The 20158-nt window shown below is 51.1% G+C and overlaps 2 protein-coding genes across 9 annotated transcripts in view; both read left to right on the top strand.

Moving 5' to 3' along the window:
* Positions 1 to 13824, top strand: part of KIAA1671 (KIAA1671 ortholog) — a 186173-nt gene extending 172349 nt beyond the window's left edge. For 4 of the 6 annotated variants that reach the window (XM_030860670.2, XM_030860667.2, XM_060310217.1 and 1 more), the window contains 5 exons: positions 1947 to 2121; positions 2883 to 3007; positions 5058 to 5200; positions 7378 to 7460; positions 8694 to 8830. In XM_030860670.2, coding sequence (XP_030716530.1) covers positions 1947 to 2121; positions 2883 to 3007; positions 5058 to 5200; positions 7378 to 7456 — 522 coding nt within the window. In that variant the 3' untranslated portion in view covers positions 7457 to 7460; positions 8694 to 8830. Of the gene's footprint in view, positions 1 to 1946; positions 2122 to 2882; positions 3008 to 5057; positions 5201 to 7377; positions 7461 to 8693 lie in introns of all 6 variants that reach the window. The other 2 variants (XM_060310219.2, XM_060310220.2) reach the window with 2 other exon arrangements.
* Positions 13825 to 17586: 3762 nt separating this feature from the next.
* CRYBB3 (crystallin beta B3) overlaps positions 17587 to 20158 on the top strand; it is a 5367-nt gene continuing 2795 nt past the window's right edge. For 2 of the 3 annotated variants that reach the window (XM_060310221.2, XM_060310222.2), the window contains exon 1: positions 18063 to 19332. In XM_060310221.2, the coding sequence (XP_060166204.1) occupies positions 19037 to 19332 (296 nt within the window). In that variant the 5' untranslated portion in view covers positions 18063 to 19036. Of the gene's footprint in view, positions 17665 to 18062; positions 19333 to 20158 lie in introns of those variants that run through there. The other variant, XM_030860672.3, reaches the window with a different exon arrangement.

Genomic DNA, 20158 nt, shown 5'->3' with positions numbered 1-20158 from the left:
AAGGCACACACTCAGTCTCCATCGGGGCACCCCACTGTATAAACGTGGACAGGGTGCAGGTTGTCAGGGTTTAGTTAGGGGATTTATTCAGTTATTCATCCAACAAACATTTATTGAGCTCCAGCCATGTCCCAAGCATTGCTCCAGCTTACACGCCCATAGATGTCGCTGTGCCTTACCATAAGTCTCCTGATTTACCTTCTGGAACACTAAGCCCAAGAGGCAAAACCCCTGCCCCATTTTAATTTTATTTTTTTTTAACGTATCCTTTCATATAACCAGAGACAACACTACTTTTTTTTTTTTTTAAACATTAAAAAAAAAAAATTTGGCCACACTGAGGAGCTCGCAGGATCTCAGTTCCCCGACAGAGATTGAACCTGGGCCATGGCAGTGAGGGCACCAAACCCTAACCACTAGACCGCCAGGAACTCCCTCATTTTTGCTGATTAGGGAACAGAAGTGGCCACTGAGTGATTGAAATGCCAGTGTCCCTAAGCACAGGTCCAGCCAATTATTTAACACCGAGGTCTCCCACAGGCAGTGTTTGGAGGCTGAAAGGGGAGGCGAGGCACTAGGGAAGGAATCAGCTTCTGCACCAGCCTGAGGCTGCACGGGTGGCCCTGGGCAACGGGACCACGCCCCCTTCAGCAGCCCCTGCGTTGCTGTGGCTCCCTCCCACTTGCCCTGAGTCTGAGAAACCCGCTCTATTTAGTAGTGACCGGAGATATATGCTCTCCTCTTGAGGACGGCGGACTCTTTATGATTTCCATCTCTCCCCAACTTCCACCAGCCCCACACAAATCCCCCCACTGGACAGCATCACAGCCAGTTTGGGAAACAGCTGTGCAGATATCAGCCCCCTCCTCCCGCCCCCAATGGGGTGTCTGTCACTTACCAACTTTGGGAAATGAGTCACTGAAATTAGCTCATCATTGCTAACTTAAAAGGCCCTGGGTGACAGAATTTCTCCAAAGTGGACCTGAGAGGAAGAATCCAACATTTCAGGCCAGGACCTGAGCTGGCCAGGAAGGGAGAAGCCCATTGTAGGAATAGCTCACGGCTGCGAGCCTGAGTCAGGTGCTGCTGGAACCAGGACTTTCCATGCCTGGGCTCCCTGAATTCTCTCAACCACCCTGGCAAGGGGATACTATTATCATTCCGTTTTTACAAACAGGGACACCCAAGCTCAGAGAGGGTAAGTCCCCTGCTCTGAGGTCACACAGCTGGCATTCAAACTGAGCGGGATTTGAAGCCCAAGCTCTGAGCTCTTCACCACTATCTCCTTGGAGATCACTGAGCCAGAGGCTGCCCCACCTTCTTGCTCGGCCTACCCAGGTGGTCTGCCCCCAGCCCTTTCAGCACAAAAGGTGGTGATGTTGGAAACCGTCACTGACCCTCCACCCGCCTCAGCTCAGAGTGTGATGCTTGCAAACAAATGCCTGGTACTTAGTGGGTGCTCCACCGGCTCCCACCTGCACCCTGAATTACTGTGGGTAGAGGAAGGACCACACTGAGAACCTCTCAGCTCGTGGACCCTGTGTGGAATAAGGTTGTTGTAAGGATTTAGTTAGATGATGTGTTCAGTTATTCATTCAACAAACAAACAAACCTGTACTGAGCTCCTGTCAGGGACTGCTCTAGCTTACCTGCTCAGTGATGTCACCAGGAGCGGAAAGCCATTTCCATTATGTGCCCACTGTGTTCCAGGCACTGTGTGGGGCACTCAAGGTTTATTTGATTCTTGGAATCAGCCTACATGCTATATTTCACAGAGAAAGTAGGCTTAGAGTGTTAGGTTCCTACTGAAATGTGGAAATGCTGGCCCATGTACCACCTAAATAGCATCGTGTATCGACGCAGCTATGCACACCTCCCTTGGGTGATGCCCCCATTTAATGTTTCCCATGCTTCGTTTCCCCTCTTCTTCCCTGCCACTCCCACAGCAAACTTCAGTCCTCGACTCAAGTGCCCTAAAGACCCGGGTGCAGCTCAGCAAGAGAAGCCGCCGCCGGGCTCCCATCTCCCACTCCCTCCGGCGCAGCCGAGTCAGCGAGTCGGAGAGCAGGTCTCCTTTGGAGGAGGAGGCCAACAGCATGTGGATGTTCAAGGACTCCACAGGTATGCCCCCTCTCCTCCACAGGTAGCACATTGGATAGCAGGAAGGATTTAGGTTAAACCCTGGAAGAGCTTTCTGACTTTGAAGGCTGTGGGGTATTAGAACACAATAACATAGGAAACTGTGGTTTCTTATTACACCAAGCTTATTAGAAACTAGGTAAAACATTTTTTTGAGGATGATATATTAGTTGGGGCTCCACAGTTTGCAAGGAACTGAGACAACTTAATAGGATTTCACTATTTATGCTGTTATCCTTATTAAATTCACCCTTATCCTCTCTTCAGGTTTGTTTGCTGGTCTTTTTCTAGATTCTCAAGTTGAAAGATCAGTTCATTTATTGTCAGTCTTTTGGGGTTTCTAATAAATTATTTAAGGCTATGCATTTTCCTCTAAGGACTTCTTTGGCCACATTCCACATCAAACCTTGGGCTGAATCCTAAAGAACAGATAGGAATTAGCCAGGGAAGGGTATTCCAGGCGGAAATATCAACAGGATCAAAGGGGCAGAGGTGTGGAAAGAACATTCCGTGGGTGTGGCGGGGGCAGGGGTGGGTTGTCTCTCTAAGCGGTTCAGTGTTTCCCAAGCCAGAAATAGCAGGAATCAAGCTAGAAAGGCAGGGCCAGTTCGTGGAGAGTTGTGATTCCTTGCTAAGGAGTTAGACTTGATCTGTAGATGGAGAGCCATGGAAGAGTTTTAAGGAGAAGCAAAATCTCAGAATGGAGGCTGCCAGTGACTTCAGTACGCTTTTCTTTGCAACAGAGGAGAAATCCCCCAGGAAGGAAGAGTCAGATGAGGAGGAGAAGACGCCCAGAGCTGAGAGGACGCCCATCAGCCGACCCCAGAGGATGCCCGTGTTTCCAGGCATGGACCCGGCAGCGCTGAAGGTACCAGACTGCATGCCCAGAGCTATGCTTACCTGTGGCAGCAAAACAGACAGGCCCATGTTTCTCACCCTCCTCCCTCCTTCCTTCCCTCTCTCCTTCCTTGCATCCCTCCCTTCCTCCCTTCCTGTCTTCCTCCCTCTCTGTCTAATTTTTGAAATAGTTGAAGATTCATGAGAAGTTGCAAAAATAGTATGAGAGACTTCCCGTGTACCCCTCCTCACCCAGCTTCCCCCAGTGCTAAAGCGTCCCATGGCCGTGGTACCTTATCAAGGCCAGGACATCGGCCTTGGCCCGGTGCTGTGAGCAATACTACTGATTTGTTTGGTTTTCTCCAGTAATCCTGTGTTTCTGAATCTCCACTTTCTGTCTTTAGCCCCCACACGTGCTGCTCAGCACAGTCTCCAGCTAAGCCTCTATGTGCTCATCTGTAAAGGGGGTTAAAAGTCCACCTTAGGCATCAGGCCCAGTGCTGGATGTCTGGGAAACAGGAGTGAACTAGCCCAGGCTTCTGTTCTTGAGGAATCTGGTGTGCTAGGGGTGGGAGGCACATAAAATGATTATTTTGATTCCAAACAATGTGAGAAGTCAGCATTGGAGCCATGTTAATCTGTCTTAAATAGCACTGCAATCCCAGTTGGACTGTGGAATCCTGAGGGCAGGGCTGGGCTGTCTCCCCACCCTCAGCTCCACCAAGCATCTCACAGGTCCTGGGAGGCAGCGGTACTTAATGCAAGCGAGAGAGGGGCCTCTTTTATCCCCAGGCACCACGTGCTTGCAAACTCGCTTTATGTCCCCAGCAACCCTAAAAAAGGCAGCTCTTTACTCCCATTTTACTGAAGAAGAAATCAAGACAAAGAAGCCTAGGTTGTTTGTGGAATTTCTCAACCCCTCACTCCGTGTGGCCAGGGAGCCTCCTGTGAGGGGCTGTGAACTTGCCACTCCTTCAGTAGATGGCGGCTTGGCTTTTCATGTCATTTCTGACAAGAATACAAAGTTGGCAAACAGCGGCTGCGCACTTGCCCCTGTAATTCATTTTACAGGCCTTCAAAGCATAAATGTCTTGCAGCAACTGTCCTGGGCCAGAGGTTTTCTGACTTCTTTTTTGAAGCATTGGAACAAAGTCTGTCTTACAGGGCAGCCTAACACAGGGGGCAGAGAAAGGCCCTGCTTACAGGAGGGAGCAGAGGCCCTAGGGAGGCTGCCGGGCTTTTTCTCGAAAGAGCCCTGGAGTTGGAACTGGGCAGACCTAGGACGAATCCTAGTTGTGGAAAACCATGTGACTTTGGGCCAACTGCTCAACCTTTGACCTTTAGGCTACTCCTCTATAAAACAGAGAAAGCCAGTCTTCACCCTGGAAACGTGTGTCATATAACTTACACCTGGTGGAGTCCAGTCGCTGGATGCCCAGTGCACAGAAGCTGCCAGGCCGACGACGGCGATGACCACTGTTGCCGGGGGCTCTGCCAGCGCTGACTCAGAGACAGATGCCACCTGCCACCATCATACCCCCCCAGCCCCCAAAGGAATTCTGGGCACACCATTCCAAGTCATCCCATTCCCTGTGTGCCCTCCAAAAATGGTGGGAATCCACCCTGCTTTTTCCCTGTGCAAATCTGATAGTCAGAAACCTCACTTATTCGTATTCACAGGAGCAAAGAGCTTAAAAGAGCTGGACCTCAGCTGTAAGATGCATCTCTTGTCTCCACCTCGGGGTTCTCAGGAAACTAAAGGAGATGGAGCGTCCTGTGATGAGGACGCCACACATGGCGGCTTTTCAGCCAAAGATAATGTGATCGTGTGGATTTTTCACGGTTGTTTGACCAAACCACGGTTGTTGTGGTCAAGGGTGGCCTCTTGGACTACAAGCCTGACCTCTGATTTTCTTGGCCTCCATGGCCAGGCAGCATCTCCCCCACCCCTGAGTCAGCTGCCTGGGTCCGTTCAGATGCTGGGAGCCCTGCTGTCGCCATGCAGTGACAGTGCCGTAGGATGGGACCCTTCCCCAGACCAAGGGCGGGTTACAGACTCCACCCCTGTCTTCTCTTCCCAGGCTCAGCTGCACAAGAGGCCAGAGATGGACAGTCCCAGCGATACCCCCAGCTGGGCCCCACAGCCCAAGACCCCCAAGTCCCCCTTCCAGCCCGGGGTGCTGGGCAGTCGCGTGCTGCCCTCCAGCGTGGAGAAGGACGAAAGGTGAGAGTGTTGCTAACACATAAAAGTTAGGGATTGTGCATGATACTGTTATTGTAATATGAGAGCTATGATAGAGCAGGGGTTAGCCAACAATAGCCCACAGGCCAAATTCAGCCCACTGTCTGTGTTTGTAAATAAAGTTTTATTGGCACACAGCCATCATTTAAGGATTGTCTGTGGCTGCTTTCCTGATGCAACTGCAGACCTGACACGTTGGCACAGACACCCTATAACCTGCAAAGTCAAAAATACTTACTGTCTGACCCCGGTGATAGAGGAAGGCAGAAGAAGAGTTCAGAACCCAGACTTGAGGAGGACGGGTGTGGAGAAGGCTTCCAAGAGGAGGGGGTGCCCGATCTGCATCATGACAGACAAGAGAGGTGGCCAAAGTCACAGCACATGCAAAGGTCCAGGGGCCTGGTAGAACTGGGTGCTGTAGGCTGTGCATGTTATTGGAGCACAGAGTGGGCCGTGGGAAGCAGGAAAGCAAGAGGATGAGAGAGAGAGACAGGCTGAGGCAGAGATGGTACCTGTCTTGCTCTGCGGATGCCAGAATTGCTCTGGAGTCAACTGAGGGCACCAGTGTTTCTCCAGGGCTGGAGGGACCCCCAGACCAGGAGGCCTGGTTTTGAGCCTCCACCATCAGGCAAGCCTTGCTTGGGATACTCAGACCCCTGTCTGCCCAGGGGACCTCTCCTTCCTCACAGACCCCCACCCCACCCCCAGCCAGGTCAGCAATGTCCCTGAGCCTCCGGGACTGTGGAGTCTGGAGCTTTCTCTGAGATCAACAGAAGTAAGGTCTTGTGTGTACATGTGTTTGATGATAAAAGTAGTACATGCTCACCTTAGAAATTGTAGAAAATATAAAATGAATATAAAGCAGGAAAGAAAATCACCCATGATGTGATACCCCGCCCCCCCGCCCCCCACCCCCCACCCCGCCAGAAGACTACCATAGTGATGTTTGGGCCTTTCTCCTTCCATTCTTTTTAAATGTAGTCGAGATGACAACATAAAATATATATAGCTTCTTTTCCGGTTTCATGTGACGATTCTCCCATAGCCATTAAAGTCTTCATAAGTATGATTTCTTTTTCTTTAAAAAATTTTCAGATGTTTTTGTTTGACTTCATTGTTTTTGTTAAAATGATGTGTTCTCATTACAAGCCATTCTGAGAAACAGAGAAAAATACGTAAAGAAGAAAGTAAAAAATAAGACACTCGAAAATGTTATCGTTCGGTCGGTGATGACTCAAGTGTATTCGCTTTGAGAAAATTCATTGAGCTGTGCACTTGTGAGCTGAGTGACCTCTGGATGTGTGTTCTTCAATTTTTAAAAAAAGTTAAAACAAATCGTACCTCCTCCCAATAATTATTGTTATTATTCGGTAAACATAAGATCGATCTATCTATCTGTGTCTTACAGGCATTGTTTTAGTCAGGGTTCTCCAAAGAAACATAACAATAGTATGTAAACACAGGGAGAGAGAGAGAAGGATTTATTTTAAGGAATCGTTTTTCACGATTGTGGACGCTGACAAGTCCAAATTCTGCAGGGTAGACAGGCAGGTTGCAGACCTGACGAGGAGCTGGTGTTGCAGTTCAAGTCCCAAAGGCAGTATCTTGGTAGAATTCCCTCTTCTTCTGGGGAGGTTGGTCTTTTTCAATTAAGGCCTTCGACTGATTGGATGAGGCCCACCCATGTTATGGAGGGTAATCTGCTTTATTCAGCGACAACTGGTTTAAATATTAATCTCATCTAAAAAATAAAATAAAATACCTTCACAGAAATAGCTAGTATAATGTTTGACCAAACAGCTGGGCACTGTCGCCTAGCCAAGTGGACACACAGAATTAACCCTTATGGGCATGTACCTGGGTAGAGAGATGGAAGGATGGATGGATATTTGGGTGGCAAATGGATGGATGGAAATAATTTTATGTAAGCGTGACTTTCTGCGGCAGAATATTTCACAGAATGGATGTACCATGATTTATCTAACATTCTTCATTTCGGAGCACTTTGGTTAATTCCTGTTTCAATCATGTCGACATGGGCATCTCTGCTGCCTGCGAGTGTGGCTCAGCCCCCACCCACACGGCGGCAGGAGAATTGGGTCCCCCAGGGAGTCCTCGGTCAGGCTCACACTTGACCCCCACTGCCTTTGTGGTTTCAGATCGGAAGAGCCCTCTCCCCAGTGGCTAAAGGAGCTGAAATCCAAGAAGAGGCAAAGCTTGTATGAAAACCAAGCTTGAGCAGGTATGAGGGGCTCTGGAGGGGAGACCCGGACAGAGCCTGCAACCTGAGGAGCAGGGGACTTGGGCCGGGAGGCCAAGGCTCAGAGACCTGGGATGCTGTACCCTGGAAAAGAGAAGGGAAAACGTGGTTGAGGGTGTTTGGGGTTCCCGTAAAGAGGGTGGCAATGATCTGCTTCTTCTTAGGGAAAAAAAAAACACAGTTGGACGGCCTGGGGTGGGTGGAAAGGGCATGGACGGACTCTGGTCTCACGCCCTTGGCCAGCCCTTCTCACTGCATCTCAGGCCCCCTTTATAAATTGAACGGGCGGGACAGCTTAATCTGAAATGTCCCCAGTTTCTACATTCCTATACAACCTGTATAATTAAAAATTAATTTGAAAAAAAAAAGAAATTAAAAAATCGAACGATTAGATATGCCTTGGTGTGGGCCCCAAATGATTTAACTTCCTGAACTTTAGTTTGCCCATCTGTAAAATGGGGTAGCAGCGCCCGTGTTGCCGAGCGGTCCAGAGGGCTCCCTGAGAATGGACCGGAAGTCTCTGGGGGAGGAACACATAGCTCTTGCTCCGTCAGAGTCAGCTCTGCTCTGAGCAGCACAGGAGACCCACCACCCGTTCTCCACAAACCTGAAATCCAGAAAGCTCGCAAAACGAAGTACTTCCATCCCTTATTTAGTGACAAAACCTGACCTGCATGGATAAAATACTATTTAGACTCTGTTTTCCCCATTTCATATGAACATCCATACATAATACTGCAGGCATATTATGTGCTTAATGATGGGGGTGCTGCATAACGTACGTATTATACGTTACATAATATTTACATATAAGCATATATATGTCTGTATATATGTATCTAACAAACTCAAAGTTTCTGAATTCCCCAATAAATCTATGCTCTAGGATTTCAGATAAGGGATCAGAGCCTGTGTTTATTTGGTGCTCAGTGCTGTACCCACGATATCTCACTTAAGCTTCCGGCCATCCATTTGAGGACACCACCGACGCTGGCACCCTGACCTGACCCTAAATTTCACGTTCATTCCATCATATCCAGCCGCCTGCCACCTTCCCCATCCCACCCCTCAAAAAGAAAAGTCGTCTTTCCTGGCCTGTAGCTTGTGGGGTGGCTGCCTTGGGGAGCACCAGAAAAGTGTTTAGGGCTCAATGATGGGGAGAAATGGCGTCTCTTGTTCCCCCTGCTGACACCAGGACTGTCCCTTCCTCTCCAGACAGGGGCCACTGCCACATCTAATGAACAAGCCTTAACTGTCAGTACCCGAAGACGAGGTCCCGCTGCTGCCGTTGCTTCCTGCACACACCTGGGCCCTTCCGGTCGGTCGGTCTGTCGGTCGGGTGGAGAAGGCTGCCCAATGCCCCCCCTCACCACAGGCTCTCCCGGACGGATGGGGCAGGAAGGCTCACCCTCCACGAGCACGTGCTCTGTCTCCCCGGACGGCACTTCAGGCTGGGAAAGAAGCCAGGCGGCCCAGAAATGTCCATGCTGGTGGTTTGGTTTGGTTTGGTTTAATGTAAAAATGTGCATTTCTACCCATTTTAAACCCCTGCAGCAGCTCCAGGAATATGGATGTAAGGCTGGACCGTCTCCCCTGGGTTCTGAGTCGTGAAAGCGCCTGTTTCCCCCCGACCCCCACCCAGGGCTGGTCTTTTTTTGGAAGGACATTTCCAAGGAAGATGAAACCATACGTTTCCTGCTGTAACTGTGGTCCCAGCAGTACCACCGGGTTGGGGGCTTTGATCGCTCCTTTGGCGAATTCCTTCTCCCTCTCGAAGAATCAGCAGTTCTGATCTTTAAACACACCTGCCCTCATTCTTTCAAGTGTATTTATCCTCCCGGTGGGGCTGTGTGCAGAGCTTGCCTGTTCCATTGTACATCACGTTTTGTTTGCTTTAGAAGGTGATAAAGCAATAATCCAGCCAACTTTCTTTGAAATTTGATATGTATATATGTTTTTATGTTAAAGAACAGGAGGAGAGGCGTGTGAATAGTTTGCGTGAAGTATCCAATCATCTCAGGTTATCTTATCCCTACCCCAAGCTTTTTAAAAATTCTGATTGTCACCCTGGTGTACACTTTCCTGGTTCCTATTCATCCGAGCTCTGATTTCTGTAGGGTGACCTTTGTCCCTTGGCCTCAAGGTTCAAAAACCTGCAGCCCAAATGGCAGTGCCTTTCCCTCCCAAACATCAGACCCACCCGAGAGGCTTTTGCTCCGAAGTCCCTTTCTGAACACAACCTGAGCTGCTGGCATAAAAGATCTATTCCCAGTTGGTCTCAGGACAAACGATGAATGAGGGGTCCTTTTTGTTTCTTCTCACCTCTTCTTTCTACCCAACCTCCCCCCAATTCTACCTGACCAGGTGCTTTTTCTAGGTCCAAATGCAGGAAGGGAGGGTCTTGCTGAAAGCCCTTCTCTGGAGGGGGGTCCCCCCGACCCCCAGCCCAGGAACTCTGGACAGACTTGCTAGACGCTAGGTAACCAAGTATAGGCTTGCCTTGCCTCTTTTTTTTCTTGGCAACTCTAAGCTCATTCCCAGGAATCTCCAAGACCTCTGGGCTCTCCAGTCATGGCTACTCTGTCCTTGTTTTTGGAAATCCTCCACACCAGTCTCCTCCACCTCTTGAGCCCAAGGCCCCAGCAGTCATCCCAGGGATAGTCGGCCCACCGCCATGTCTGGAGTTGCCATAAACTTTGTGCCAACCTTGCCCGGGAGACACCCATGTGTGAGAGAGATGCGTGGGCAGTTCACAGGGCAGCCTGTGTTGATGAGGGGCACTGGGCCTGAGCTTCCTAATGGAGCTTTGCTCAGCAGTGGACTTCCCAAAAGGTGAAAATCTCTCCTAATAAATCCATTCTTTGCAAATGGTGTCAAAACCTGCTTCCCTTCTCCCTGGCCACCCCTCCTTCAGTCTCTGTCTCCTCCGCTCTTCCTCCCTTATCTCCCTTTACCACCTCTTCCCTCTCTTGGGTGTGGCAGGATGGAGCCCAATCCCGTCCCTGCAGGTTAAGACAAACACCCGGGCCCGAGAGGGGCTGTGGTTCAGCACCATGGACAGCGACCGAGGTTGGGGTGAGAGGCCCTCCCTCCCTGAGTCCTGTTGGCTGGGCAGTGGTTGGAGCCCGTCTCCCGGGCAACCTTGTGCATCTGGAAACCTCATGCATGTGTGTCTGGAGATCTGGTCCTGCTCCATCACAGTGTGTATTCTCTTCATTCCCTGAGTTTGTGGTCAGTCCGCTCTCTCTGGCCATTTGGGGATTTAATCCTTTCAGGAACCGCGTCAGTTGATTTTCCTTTCTTACTCTTCAGAGACCCAGTTCATGTTTCATTTCAGTTTTGCTGTAGTGTCCAGGTCAGTAGGTCCTCTAGACACTCCTAGTGTGCTGTCTTTTCTCGCCTGCTGTCTTTCTTTGCCTTTCTCAAGGTGGGAAGGCCCCTTGGTACCATCTTAGGCAGTAGGAAGCCACTTGCTCTGTTCGGTCAGTATAGTGATACTAACCGTGCGAAACTCTCAGTTTTGAATTAGTCCTGTTTCATCCCATGTATACCCAACAGGAAAGAAAAACACTTGAAAACAAGATTGACCTGGAGGTCTTCTGCCTAACCTCCCACACCTGGATTGGAAATAAAAATCCATTTCATTCCTTGGTGATGAGGACATACAAAGTCCACCCCTTGACACTGACTACAGCAGCCTCATCCCTCACCGCTGAGCAGACAGTCACGGTGGGCCAGGAGCGGCCTACGCAGTGCCGGCTCCCGTCAGCCCCGGCTCCCGCGACGATCAGTACAATGAAGTTCGCAGCAACTGACGCTTAGAGCCTTTGCAGATAGCCAGGCAAACGGGTTATTTATTTCTCCTCTTTCTAAGCCAGATGAGCTCTTGGGGGCTAAGCAAGGAGTTGTATGGTAGTTTCTTGAGTTTGCCTGGAGCCACCTTTGGAAATCTGTCTCCTTTTAAACTAACTTAATATGCCTTAATCATTTGTATGCAATCAGGTCACCCGCCCTCATCCAGCCCTCCTCCCCTGGGCCTTTGGCTTGCTTTAAATGAGAGTTTTATACAGAATGCATCAAAAATAAGATGGATAGATAGGTGATTTTTTAAATTATACTCTCTCTCTCTCACACACTCTCTCTCTCCCCCTCCATCCCCCCACACCCTCTTTGCACATCAGCATTTTGAGAGCTGGTCTTTTGATAAGTCCATATCTTTTTCCCCTCCAGTAGATCGCATTCTTCATGGTCTCTTGCCTAATGGAACAGAAGCCTTTGGCCTGTAAAATTCCATGGTGAGGGCTCAAAAATCAGTGTTGTGGAGAACCTCTCAGTACCACCAGAGAAACTCCAGTGGAAGAGAAGCCTCACTAAACCCCAGTGGAGTTTAGAGTGTTGGGGGCCTTGAGTGATGCTGCCCTGACGGCCTCATGTTGTCTGGGGTTCGGGGAAAGGACAATCAGATGGGGAGGTTTTGCAGGGGACAAGCAAAGTCATGTACTTTCAGACAAATGTGTTTTCCCTTGTGCTTCCCAGGAAGAAGTGAGGCCAACTCTAGGTATCGGAATAGAGCTGAGCCTGAGGTCTTCAACCTTAGAGGCTGTGCAGGGGATTTGGAAAAACCTTAGGCATGATCTCCCTGAAGGAGACCTCAGCTGCTCCCACCCGACGCTGACAGCTGCCTTGTCCATTTACATTTTTCATCACGGTACCCCCAGACTGCCCCAGGAGCTAGGCGTCGTTACAAAGCTAAAAACCCACAGATGTGTCATTGGATCACCTCCAAAACAAAATGCTTGCTTAAAGGTGACGTGGGCCTGCGTGGAAGACAGCGTCGCGCCCAAGGAGAGGACTCTCAAGCCAGCCACTCCCTCTCTCCTCCTCCATCCCTGTGGTTCCTCCCACACAGCACTGTCCCTTAATACAGGAAGCTAGATGACGGTTGTCTTTGTGTAAACTAGCATTTCAGGGTGAGGTCTGCAGGGAGGTGGGAGAAAAACTCTATCCACCGGGAATTGCGCCGCCTCCAATTTATGCCGTGGCGAGTCATACAGTAATGGAGAATCCTTCTATAGCCTCCGACTGTGCCTTTCCTCCTCCAACATGTGATAAAACAGGAAAGCAAAAAAAAAGCCCCATGGCATCGTGATTCCATGGAGTAGGAGGGAGCCACTTAAGGGAGAGGGGACCTGCCCCACATCTGGAAGGGGGTCCACCTTGGGCCCCACCCCCTTAGGGAGTGATGGATCTGAGCCCTGGGCTGAGAAGCTGCCAGGAGTTACCCTGTTGGAATTCTGGGCAAATCGAGGGTCTGGAAACATAGAACCTCATAGAAAACCGGTAGGCATGAATGTGCTGAGTCTTGGTCTGTATCTCCTTTGGCCCCCATCACCCCTCTAGAGATTTCTTTCTTTTGTCTAGGTTGGTTCCTGCAGGGAGGGGGCCAGAAAACCAGGTACCTGGAAAGTCAGCCTGAGATTTCCAGCAAGGTAACCTCCCAGCCGCTCACTGCTCACCTCCCAGCATCTCCCTAAACGGCCGCCCTCACACCTGGCGCCACACCATCTCCCATGAATCAGCCTGGCACTGTTTTAACAGTCTCCGGCGGCGTCACACCTGCTAAAAAAAACAACGTGACGCCGTCGTCTAAAGAATGAGCTCATTCCACATAGCCTTATAGATCCTGTAAATACGGGGCTCACGAAAGTCATCTGTTGTGTTACTGAAGATATTTTGTACTGTGTTGTTCCCTAAATCATACCAACGTCCTACAAGTCCTGCACTTCCCAGATGGTTATGAGCCTCAAAATGCTTTGCAAGGTGGAGGGGGAAGTGGAAATATATATACGTACGCTATGTATTTTCCTAACCTTTCTTCTGGGTCCCTTCCTCCGATATTTGAGTCACGATCGAAAAGGAACTCGAGTCCTGTGTGCGAGAAAGTTGAAGCGTCCTGCCAGTTGGTGTCCTTGCAGTTGCCTTATGAATTCACAGGCTCCAGGAGTTCTGAACAGAAGGTGGTCGACCGGCACTTTATCCAGTCCCAGAAATGATCTCTAATCGTGTGACTGAGAATTCATCTAGAGAAACCTATATTTTTAACATCAAAACAAACGGGGCTTCCCGGACCTCACAGAGTATTGGATGTCTACCAGTGCTTTTCTATTTTGTAACTGTAAAGAGGTTTCATACGCACAGCAGAGCAGTTGGGAATCTGGTCGACTGCCCTAAAACAAAATGACCTTTGCATGTACAAAGACGTTGCATTCAGACTCTGAAAGCAGCAAATAAAGCTTTGACGCGAGCTGCACTGGAGACGTCAGCGTGTCGGTGTGTGAATGAATGGACTCCCCCATGCATGCATGCCTGTCCCCAGCTGAGTCAGCCTCTCCGCTGCGGCGAGCTGGGGGCCAGACGGAGGGAGGGCGCAGCAGGGGTCCTGGGAAAGGGGGCCGATGGAGAAAAGCAGGATCTCCATTCGACGTGGGCTTGGGTCCTCATTCTGCCTCCTCCTGGCTGTGGGGTATCTCTGAACCCCCATGGTTCTCCAGAATGGGGGTGGTGACAGCGATAATAGTGGGCAAAAGTTAAAGGCGGTGGCTCTCAGCTGGGTGGATTGTGTCCCCCGCACGACATCTGGCAATGACAGGAGATGTTGTTTTAGTGATCACAAGGAGGGAAGGGAGATGCTACTGGCATCTAGTGGGTGGAGGCCAGGGATGCCGCTTAGCATTGTACACTGTGCAGGACAGCCGTCACACCCCAGCGCACAGAATGATCCGGCCCCAGATGGCAATAGGGCCAGGACTGAGAACTCTAGGTTAAAGAAATGCGGCCCAGGAAATCTGGGCATATAGTAGGTCTTCAGGATCCTAAAGGAACTGATGGGCGTTGGGGAGTCAGGCCTGATAGGCTGTCGCACCTCTGTCTTCCCCCTCATATCCCCAGCAGCTGGCGGCTGCATCCCAGGTTAAGGGGTTGAGACCAGCTCTGCTTTCCATGGGCACCAGAAGGAAGCAGCCTCTTGGTTTGAACTGTCAACAGTAGGCAGGATCCTCAGTGATTAAAAGCTAGAAGGTAGCGCTGTGCTGAGTGTCTTGCTTTTGTGATCTCTCAGTGGCTCGAGGAGAGAGAAGCTTCTCCATTTACAGATGAAGAGGCTGTGATTCTGACCTTCATTTGCTCACCCAAGGTCACACAAGTCCACCTGTTTCCAGAGCCCAGCTGTCACCCACACCTCCAGGGATGCAAGGAGGTTGGGTTTTGTGCCGACTTGAGAATGTTAGCCAAAAACAAACAGCAAAAGAAAACCGTCTTGGTTAACAATTTACCCCTTTGCCCTCATTATTTTATTCATTCAGCAATCATTAAATACAGGTTCCCCTCCACTATCCGAAAGCAGAGCGTTCCTCTGAAACCTTTCCTAAGCTGCAATGGCATAAATTGAAGAAGCAATTACCTGAGGACACATCTTGCTCACAGATGCACAGAAGAAATGGAGATAAAGCACAGGTGCTGTCAGACACAGTTCAAAGCTCCGGCCGCTTGATGCTGAGATACTGAGTGTGGTTCCCACGGAAGGCACTTGGTGGCGCCACTCGCTGCTTGGGGCTCACCTGTCATGGCTCGTTATAAAATGAACACTGAACGTGATTTTTGCTTTTCACCCTATTTTTGTAAAAGCAGAAATTCTCTGGATTTCTTTCCGTTAAAAAAAACAGGTACTAATGTAGGTCTTTCATTAAAGCAAAGTAGCTTAAGGAAAACTTTCGAAAAGCCGGGAAATTCTGGTAGCTATCACAGGCAAAATTATACTTTGTTAAGCACACACACAAAATGCGTGGATCTTTTTTTTGGTCATAAATAAAGGGACTATCATGATCATCTTTATTTCTATTTAGGCTAAGAGCTGGGCCCTGGAGGAGGCCAACCCCTTCTCCTCTGCTGTGTGACCCTGGGTGAGTGACTCCACATCTCTGATCTGTCTCCCCCTCCATAAAGTGGAGATCATAATTCCTCCCCTAAAGAGGGCTGCGTGAGGATTGAACATACTGCTCGTGAAGCTGGCCCAGTGCCGTGCACATAGTAGGTCTTCAATAAATGGTCACTGTTATTTGTCGATGTATAATGAAATGCGTAACGAAAATGAATCTTTGTATAACGAATCTTCTGTATAACGCAAATGAATCTTTGTTGGGTCTGTTACCACATCTCGTGGAAATGTTTGGGTGGATTTACACGCAACTTGGAGGGTATGTTCAGGGTGATCTGACTTAAAATTTAGGCCACATGGCACATGGGAAAATTGAGAGATTCTGGGACCCCTCACTTTAAGACCTGGAGCCATTCCAAGGACGTCATGCACCTCAATAGGAAGATGGTGGAGCTGAGAAGCCAAAGGAAGGAAGTTGAAGACACTGAGATCTTTACACCCCGATGCCCCCTGCCTGGTGCTGCCGGGCTTCCCACAAAGCTGATGCAGGCCGTCTGCCCCCAGGAAGTCATCAGAGGCCACGGCTGAGGATACAGAGGCATGGGGGCCTCCCTGGGCCTGCTATTGGGGTGAAGTGGCCCGCACAGAATCAGGTGGACAGGGCGCTGCCTCAGCAAGCCAGGATGTGCTGGGCTGTCAGAAAACGCCCATAAATAGGACGGTCCCTGCAGAAGCAGACTGAGTCTGCAGACAGCATCGGCCCCTCTGTTCTCAAGGCGACTGCAACAGGTTCATTCTGGGTATGCGGGGAGAGAGAGGCAGGCCCGGACCTTGGTGGTCTCCGGGGGGCGTGCACAGCTGGCCCCCTGCACCAACCGGGGATCCACGTGAGGGCTGGAGCCGAGAGGGAGGAACCAGGACAGCGACCAAGCCAGCTGGTGTCTGAGGGGGTGCGCAGGGTCGAGCCCTTGGCTGTGAGCTTAGGGCAGGGGACCTACAAAGACTGAGCACCGCTGAGGAAGCGGAATGGGCAAACTGGGGGCCTGCCACATCTGCTGAGAATCCTCTGTGAGCTGGACCTCCATGAGCTGGACCAGGCCCTGTTTCCTGCTGAGGCTGGACACAGGCAGACAGACAGCCCGCAGGCTACGCATCCCTGGGCCTGTGTCCTGAGTATATGGGCCACGCAGCCCATCTACTTCCAGGAATGTGGGGTGTAGCTGAGGCCACTGTGGATGTCTGAAATGGGCATGTGTGTGTGCAAGAAAGAGAGAGGGGCTGTGTTTGTGCAACAGGTGGGAAGTGACCGTGTACAATGACCACGGGAGCTTGTGTGTGTGTGTGTGTGTGTGCACCTGTGCATGTGCTGATAAGCAGGAAAACAGTCCTATGTGTCTGTGTATGCGGCATCAAGAGAATCCTTCCACGTGACTAATGCAGGCCCAGGGGTGTGTGGCACAGTCCCTGGGGATGCAGGGGAGCTGTCTGTCTGTCTGTTTGTGTCTGTGTCTCTTTAAGTGGCTGGAACAAAGTAAGTCCTCCATAAATGCATATGAAATGAATAAGTGAATGCAGAGAAACTGGACTGGAGCCGGTGTCCCAGGACCTGGTCCGGCATCATGCTTTCTCTAGATGTCTGCCTGTCTGTCCATCTCCCACCAGTCTGTGGTCTCTTCCTCTCCATCACCCAGCACAGGGCCAGGCACCAACTGGGTTCTCACGGAATCTTTGGCAAGTGAAGGAGTCAGTGAACAAAAAACTATACTGCTTGGGGTGCAGAGGCGGGAGAGATTCCTGTAGAGGAAACCCAGGCAACGCCCACCCTCTGAGCAGGGTCTGGAGGTGCTGTGTCCGCACAGAGCTCCGGGTGTGGGGGAAGGGCACGCGCTTTGGAGCCCAGTCCCAGCCCCACCTCACTGGGCCTCGGGATTACCCTCTGTAAAATGGGGATCCTGACCCCCCTGACTGTCCCGGTCCCTGTGGTCCATAGTAGATACTAAGGGGATGTTTGCTGAATGACTGAGTGACCACATGTAGGTTGTGAGCAATGACCACATCTCAGAGGCAGCCAAGTTCTCTAGCTCAGCCTCGACTCCAATCACGTCAACACCTGGTTTTGCCCGGGTGCACCTGGTGACTCTTTTGCCTTTGACTGAAGCCACAGGTGTTCCTGGGGCAATGGCGGAGCAGCACAGCGCGCCGGAACAGGCTGCCGCCGGCAAGAGCCACGGAGGCCTCGGGGGCGCCTACAAGGTACCGGGCAGGGAGGGGGTCCCGGGGGCTCTGGGCCCAGGGCCGCTCTTGGTCCTCGGGGTCAGCCTCCTGGCCAGGCAGCCTCTCTCCAGAAAGGAGCCGCAGCCCTTCTGGCCAGCTTGGACCACGAGGACATGTCCCCGCCCTGCGATAAATTCACTTCATGGCTCTGCCCCATCGTTCCTCTTCTGTGTCCTTGTCTGCAAAATGGAACTGGTCACGCGCACCCTGCCAGTCTCAATGCGGGTTTCGGGAGACGCGGCACTGACTCTCCTGCCCGACCTTGGTCCAGTCCCCGGCCCTCTCTGGGCCTCTACGGCCCCATCTTTAAAGTGGGGATGGTACCCACACTTCTCAGTGTGAGAGCTCAATGCGTGTGCCAGTACCATGGCCAGCTAGCGGAGGAATCTGAGAGCTGGGATTTGTTGGCTCTGTCATTTTTTTTTTTTTTTTTTTTTTAGTTTTTGGCCGTGCTGCGTGGCATGTGGGATCTTAGCTCCTTGACCAGGGATCGAACCCGCGCCCCCTGCATTGGAAGCGCGGAGTCTTAACCACTGGACCGCCAGGGAAGTCCCGGCTCTGTCCTTTCTAAGCTATCCCGGGGGCTTTGATTTGAGATGGGGTCCGGGAATGAATTGACTAAGGAGATAACTGGGGGCTTTAACCAGAAGGGTGCACACCGGGAGGGGAAGAGCAGCAAAGAGGCCTGCCTGGCTCTGGGCCTGATTCGTGGGTGAATCAGCCTTGCCCTGTGGACCCCCAGCTTCCCCCTGGGGAGAGCTGCCCAGAGGCAGCCGCCCACCAGAGAAGAGGGTATCACTGCCGGCCCTTCCTGGCTCCTTTTGGCATTTGGCTTTCCCCTGACCACTCCAGTGCTCGGGAGAAAAGAGCCCGCTGGCTTATTGAGTCCATGCCTCCACTTAACTTGCTGTGCAGCCCAGGACGTTTTCTGAGCCTCCCTTGACCCTTGTATAAAATGACCAGAGCCAATGTTCCCCAGGGACCTGCTACGAAGATAGTTTGTGCTTCTAGGCGGGTGAAAGAGGCAAAACCTTCCTCTGCCTTTGCAACCACTTCCTCTGGGGTATAGGGACAGGTGAAGTTCAACTGTTGCAAACTGGAGTTTTATTTGTTCTGCACGAGGCTTTTTAAATGGAGAAATTTCACATTAAGGAAATTACAGACTTCTGGCTTCTCTTGAAAAGCTTAGAAGGGGGCCCACAGTCCCTCCTATCCACAGCGGCTTCATTGCCCTACAGTAACCCTCTGGTTATTTTGGTCATTTTGCTTTACTTGATTTTGCACTGCCTCCGGCCAGATACCAGAATTGCAATCCCTGGATTAATGGGGGTTCCTGGAGGTGTTCCCCTCCATGGCCACCAGGGGGCAGGGCAGACCTGTGGCGGTGCCGGCTTCAGGCCTGTACCAGGCAGAGCTGAGGGAGCGGATGGCAGTACCTCCCTCCAAGGCCCTAAAGAGGGCCTGGCAGGACACAGGCTGGGGCTGGGAACCCTGCCCCGGTGGGATGCTCAGGAGGCTGCCCTTCCAGGTGATCGTGTACGAAATGGAGAACTTCCAGGGCAAGCGGTGCGAGCTCTCGGCCGAGTGCCCCAACCTGACAGAAAGCCTGCTGGAGAAGGTGGGCTCCATCCAAGTGGAGTCGGGGCCGTGAGTACCTGCACCCCCAGCCCCTCCTCACAGCCCTGAGCCCTCTGGAAGTCGGGAGGTCCAGGATCAAGCTCTAGATCTGCTGTGGGGCCTTAGGCAACTCCCTTCCCATCTCTGGCCTCAGTTTTCCCACCTGTAAGATAAGAGCATTGAACTGTGATTTTCTTGGAGTCCTTCTAACTCTCCATCTCTGAGGTCAGTAGCAGGGCACTGCGGAGAGAGAACAGAGGAAGACACCCAGCACCTAGCTCAGTGCCTACTAGTGGGATTTAATAGTTTTAATAATGATGATAATATCTAAATTCTAATGTGCTTTTTATATCACTGAATCCCTCTTGACAGATGAAGAAACTGAGGCCAAAGTGGTCACGTGTCCTGTGCATGTCCACATGGCAAGCAGGAGTCCCAGCTGGACCCTGAATTTTTCAGGTGGAAAGTCCAGGCTCTGGTACTACCCACTTGGGTGATCCTGGGCAAGGTGCTTCACCCTCTTGGCCTCTATTTTTCTCATCTGTCAAATAGGATAATAAGGGTACATACTTCAGAGAGAGTTTTTGTGAAAGTGAATGGAAGGATGCACATAAATAATTACAATATAGGGCTTCCCTGGTGGCGCAGTGGTTGAGAATCCGCCTGCCGATGCAGGGGACACGGGTTCGTGCCCCGGTCCGGGAGGATCCCACATGCCGCGGAGCGGCTGGGCCCGTGAGCCATGGCCGCTGAGCCTGCGCGTCCGGAGCCTGTGCTCCGCAATGGGAGAGGCCACAACAGTGAGAGGCCCGCGTACCGCAAAAAAAAAAAAATTACAATATAATAGTCATAATAG

The sequence above is a fragment of the Globicephala melas genome, chromosome 13 (genome assembly GCF_963455315.2).
Source record: "Globicephala melas chromosome 13, mGloMel1.2, whole genome shotgun sequence".
Taxonomy (NCBI): Eukaryota; Metazoa; Chordata; class Mammalia; order Artiodactyla; family Delphinidae; genus Globicephala; species Globicephala melas.
This window is presented reverse-complemented; position numbering and strand designations above follow the sequence as displayed.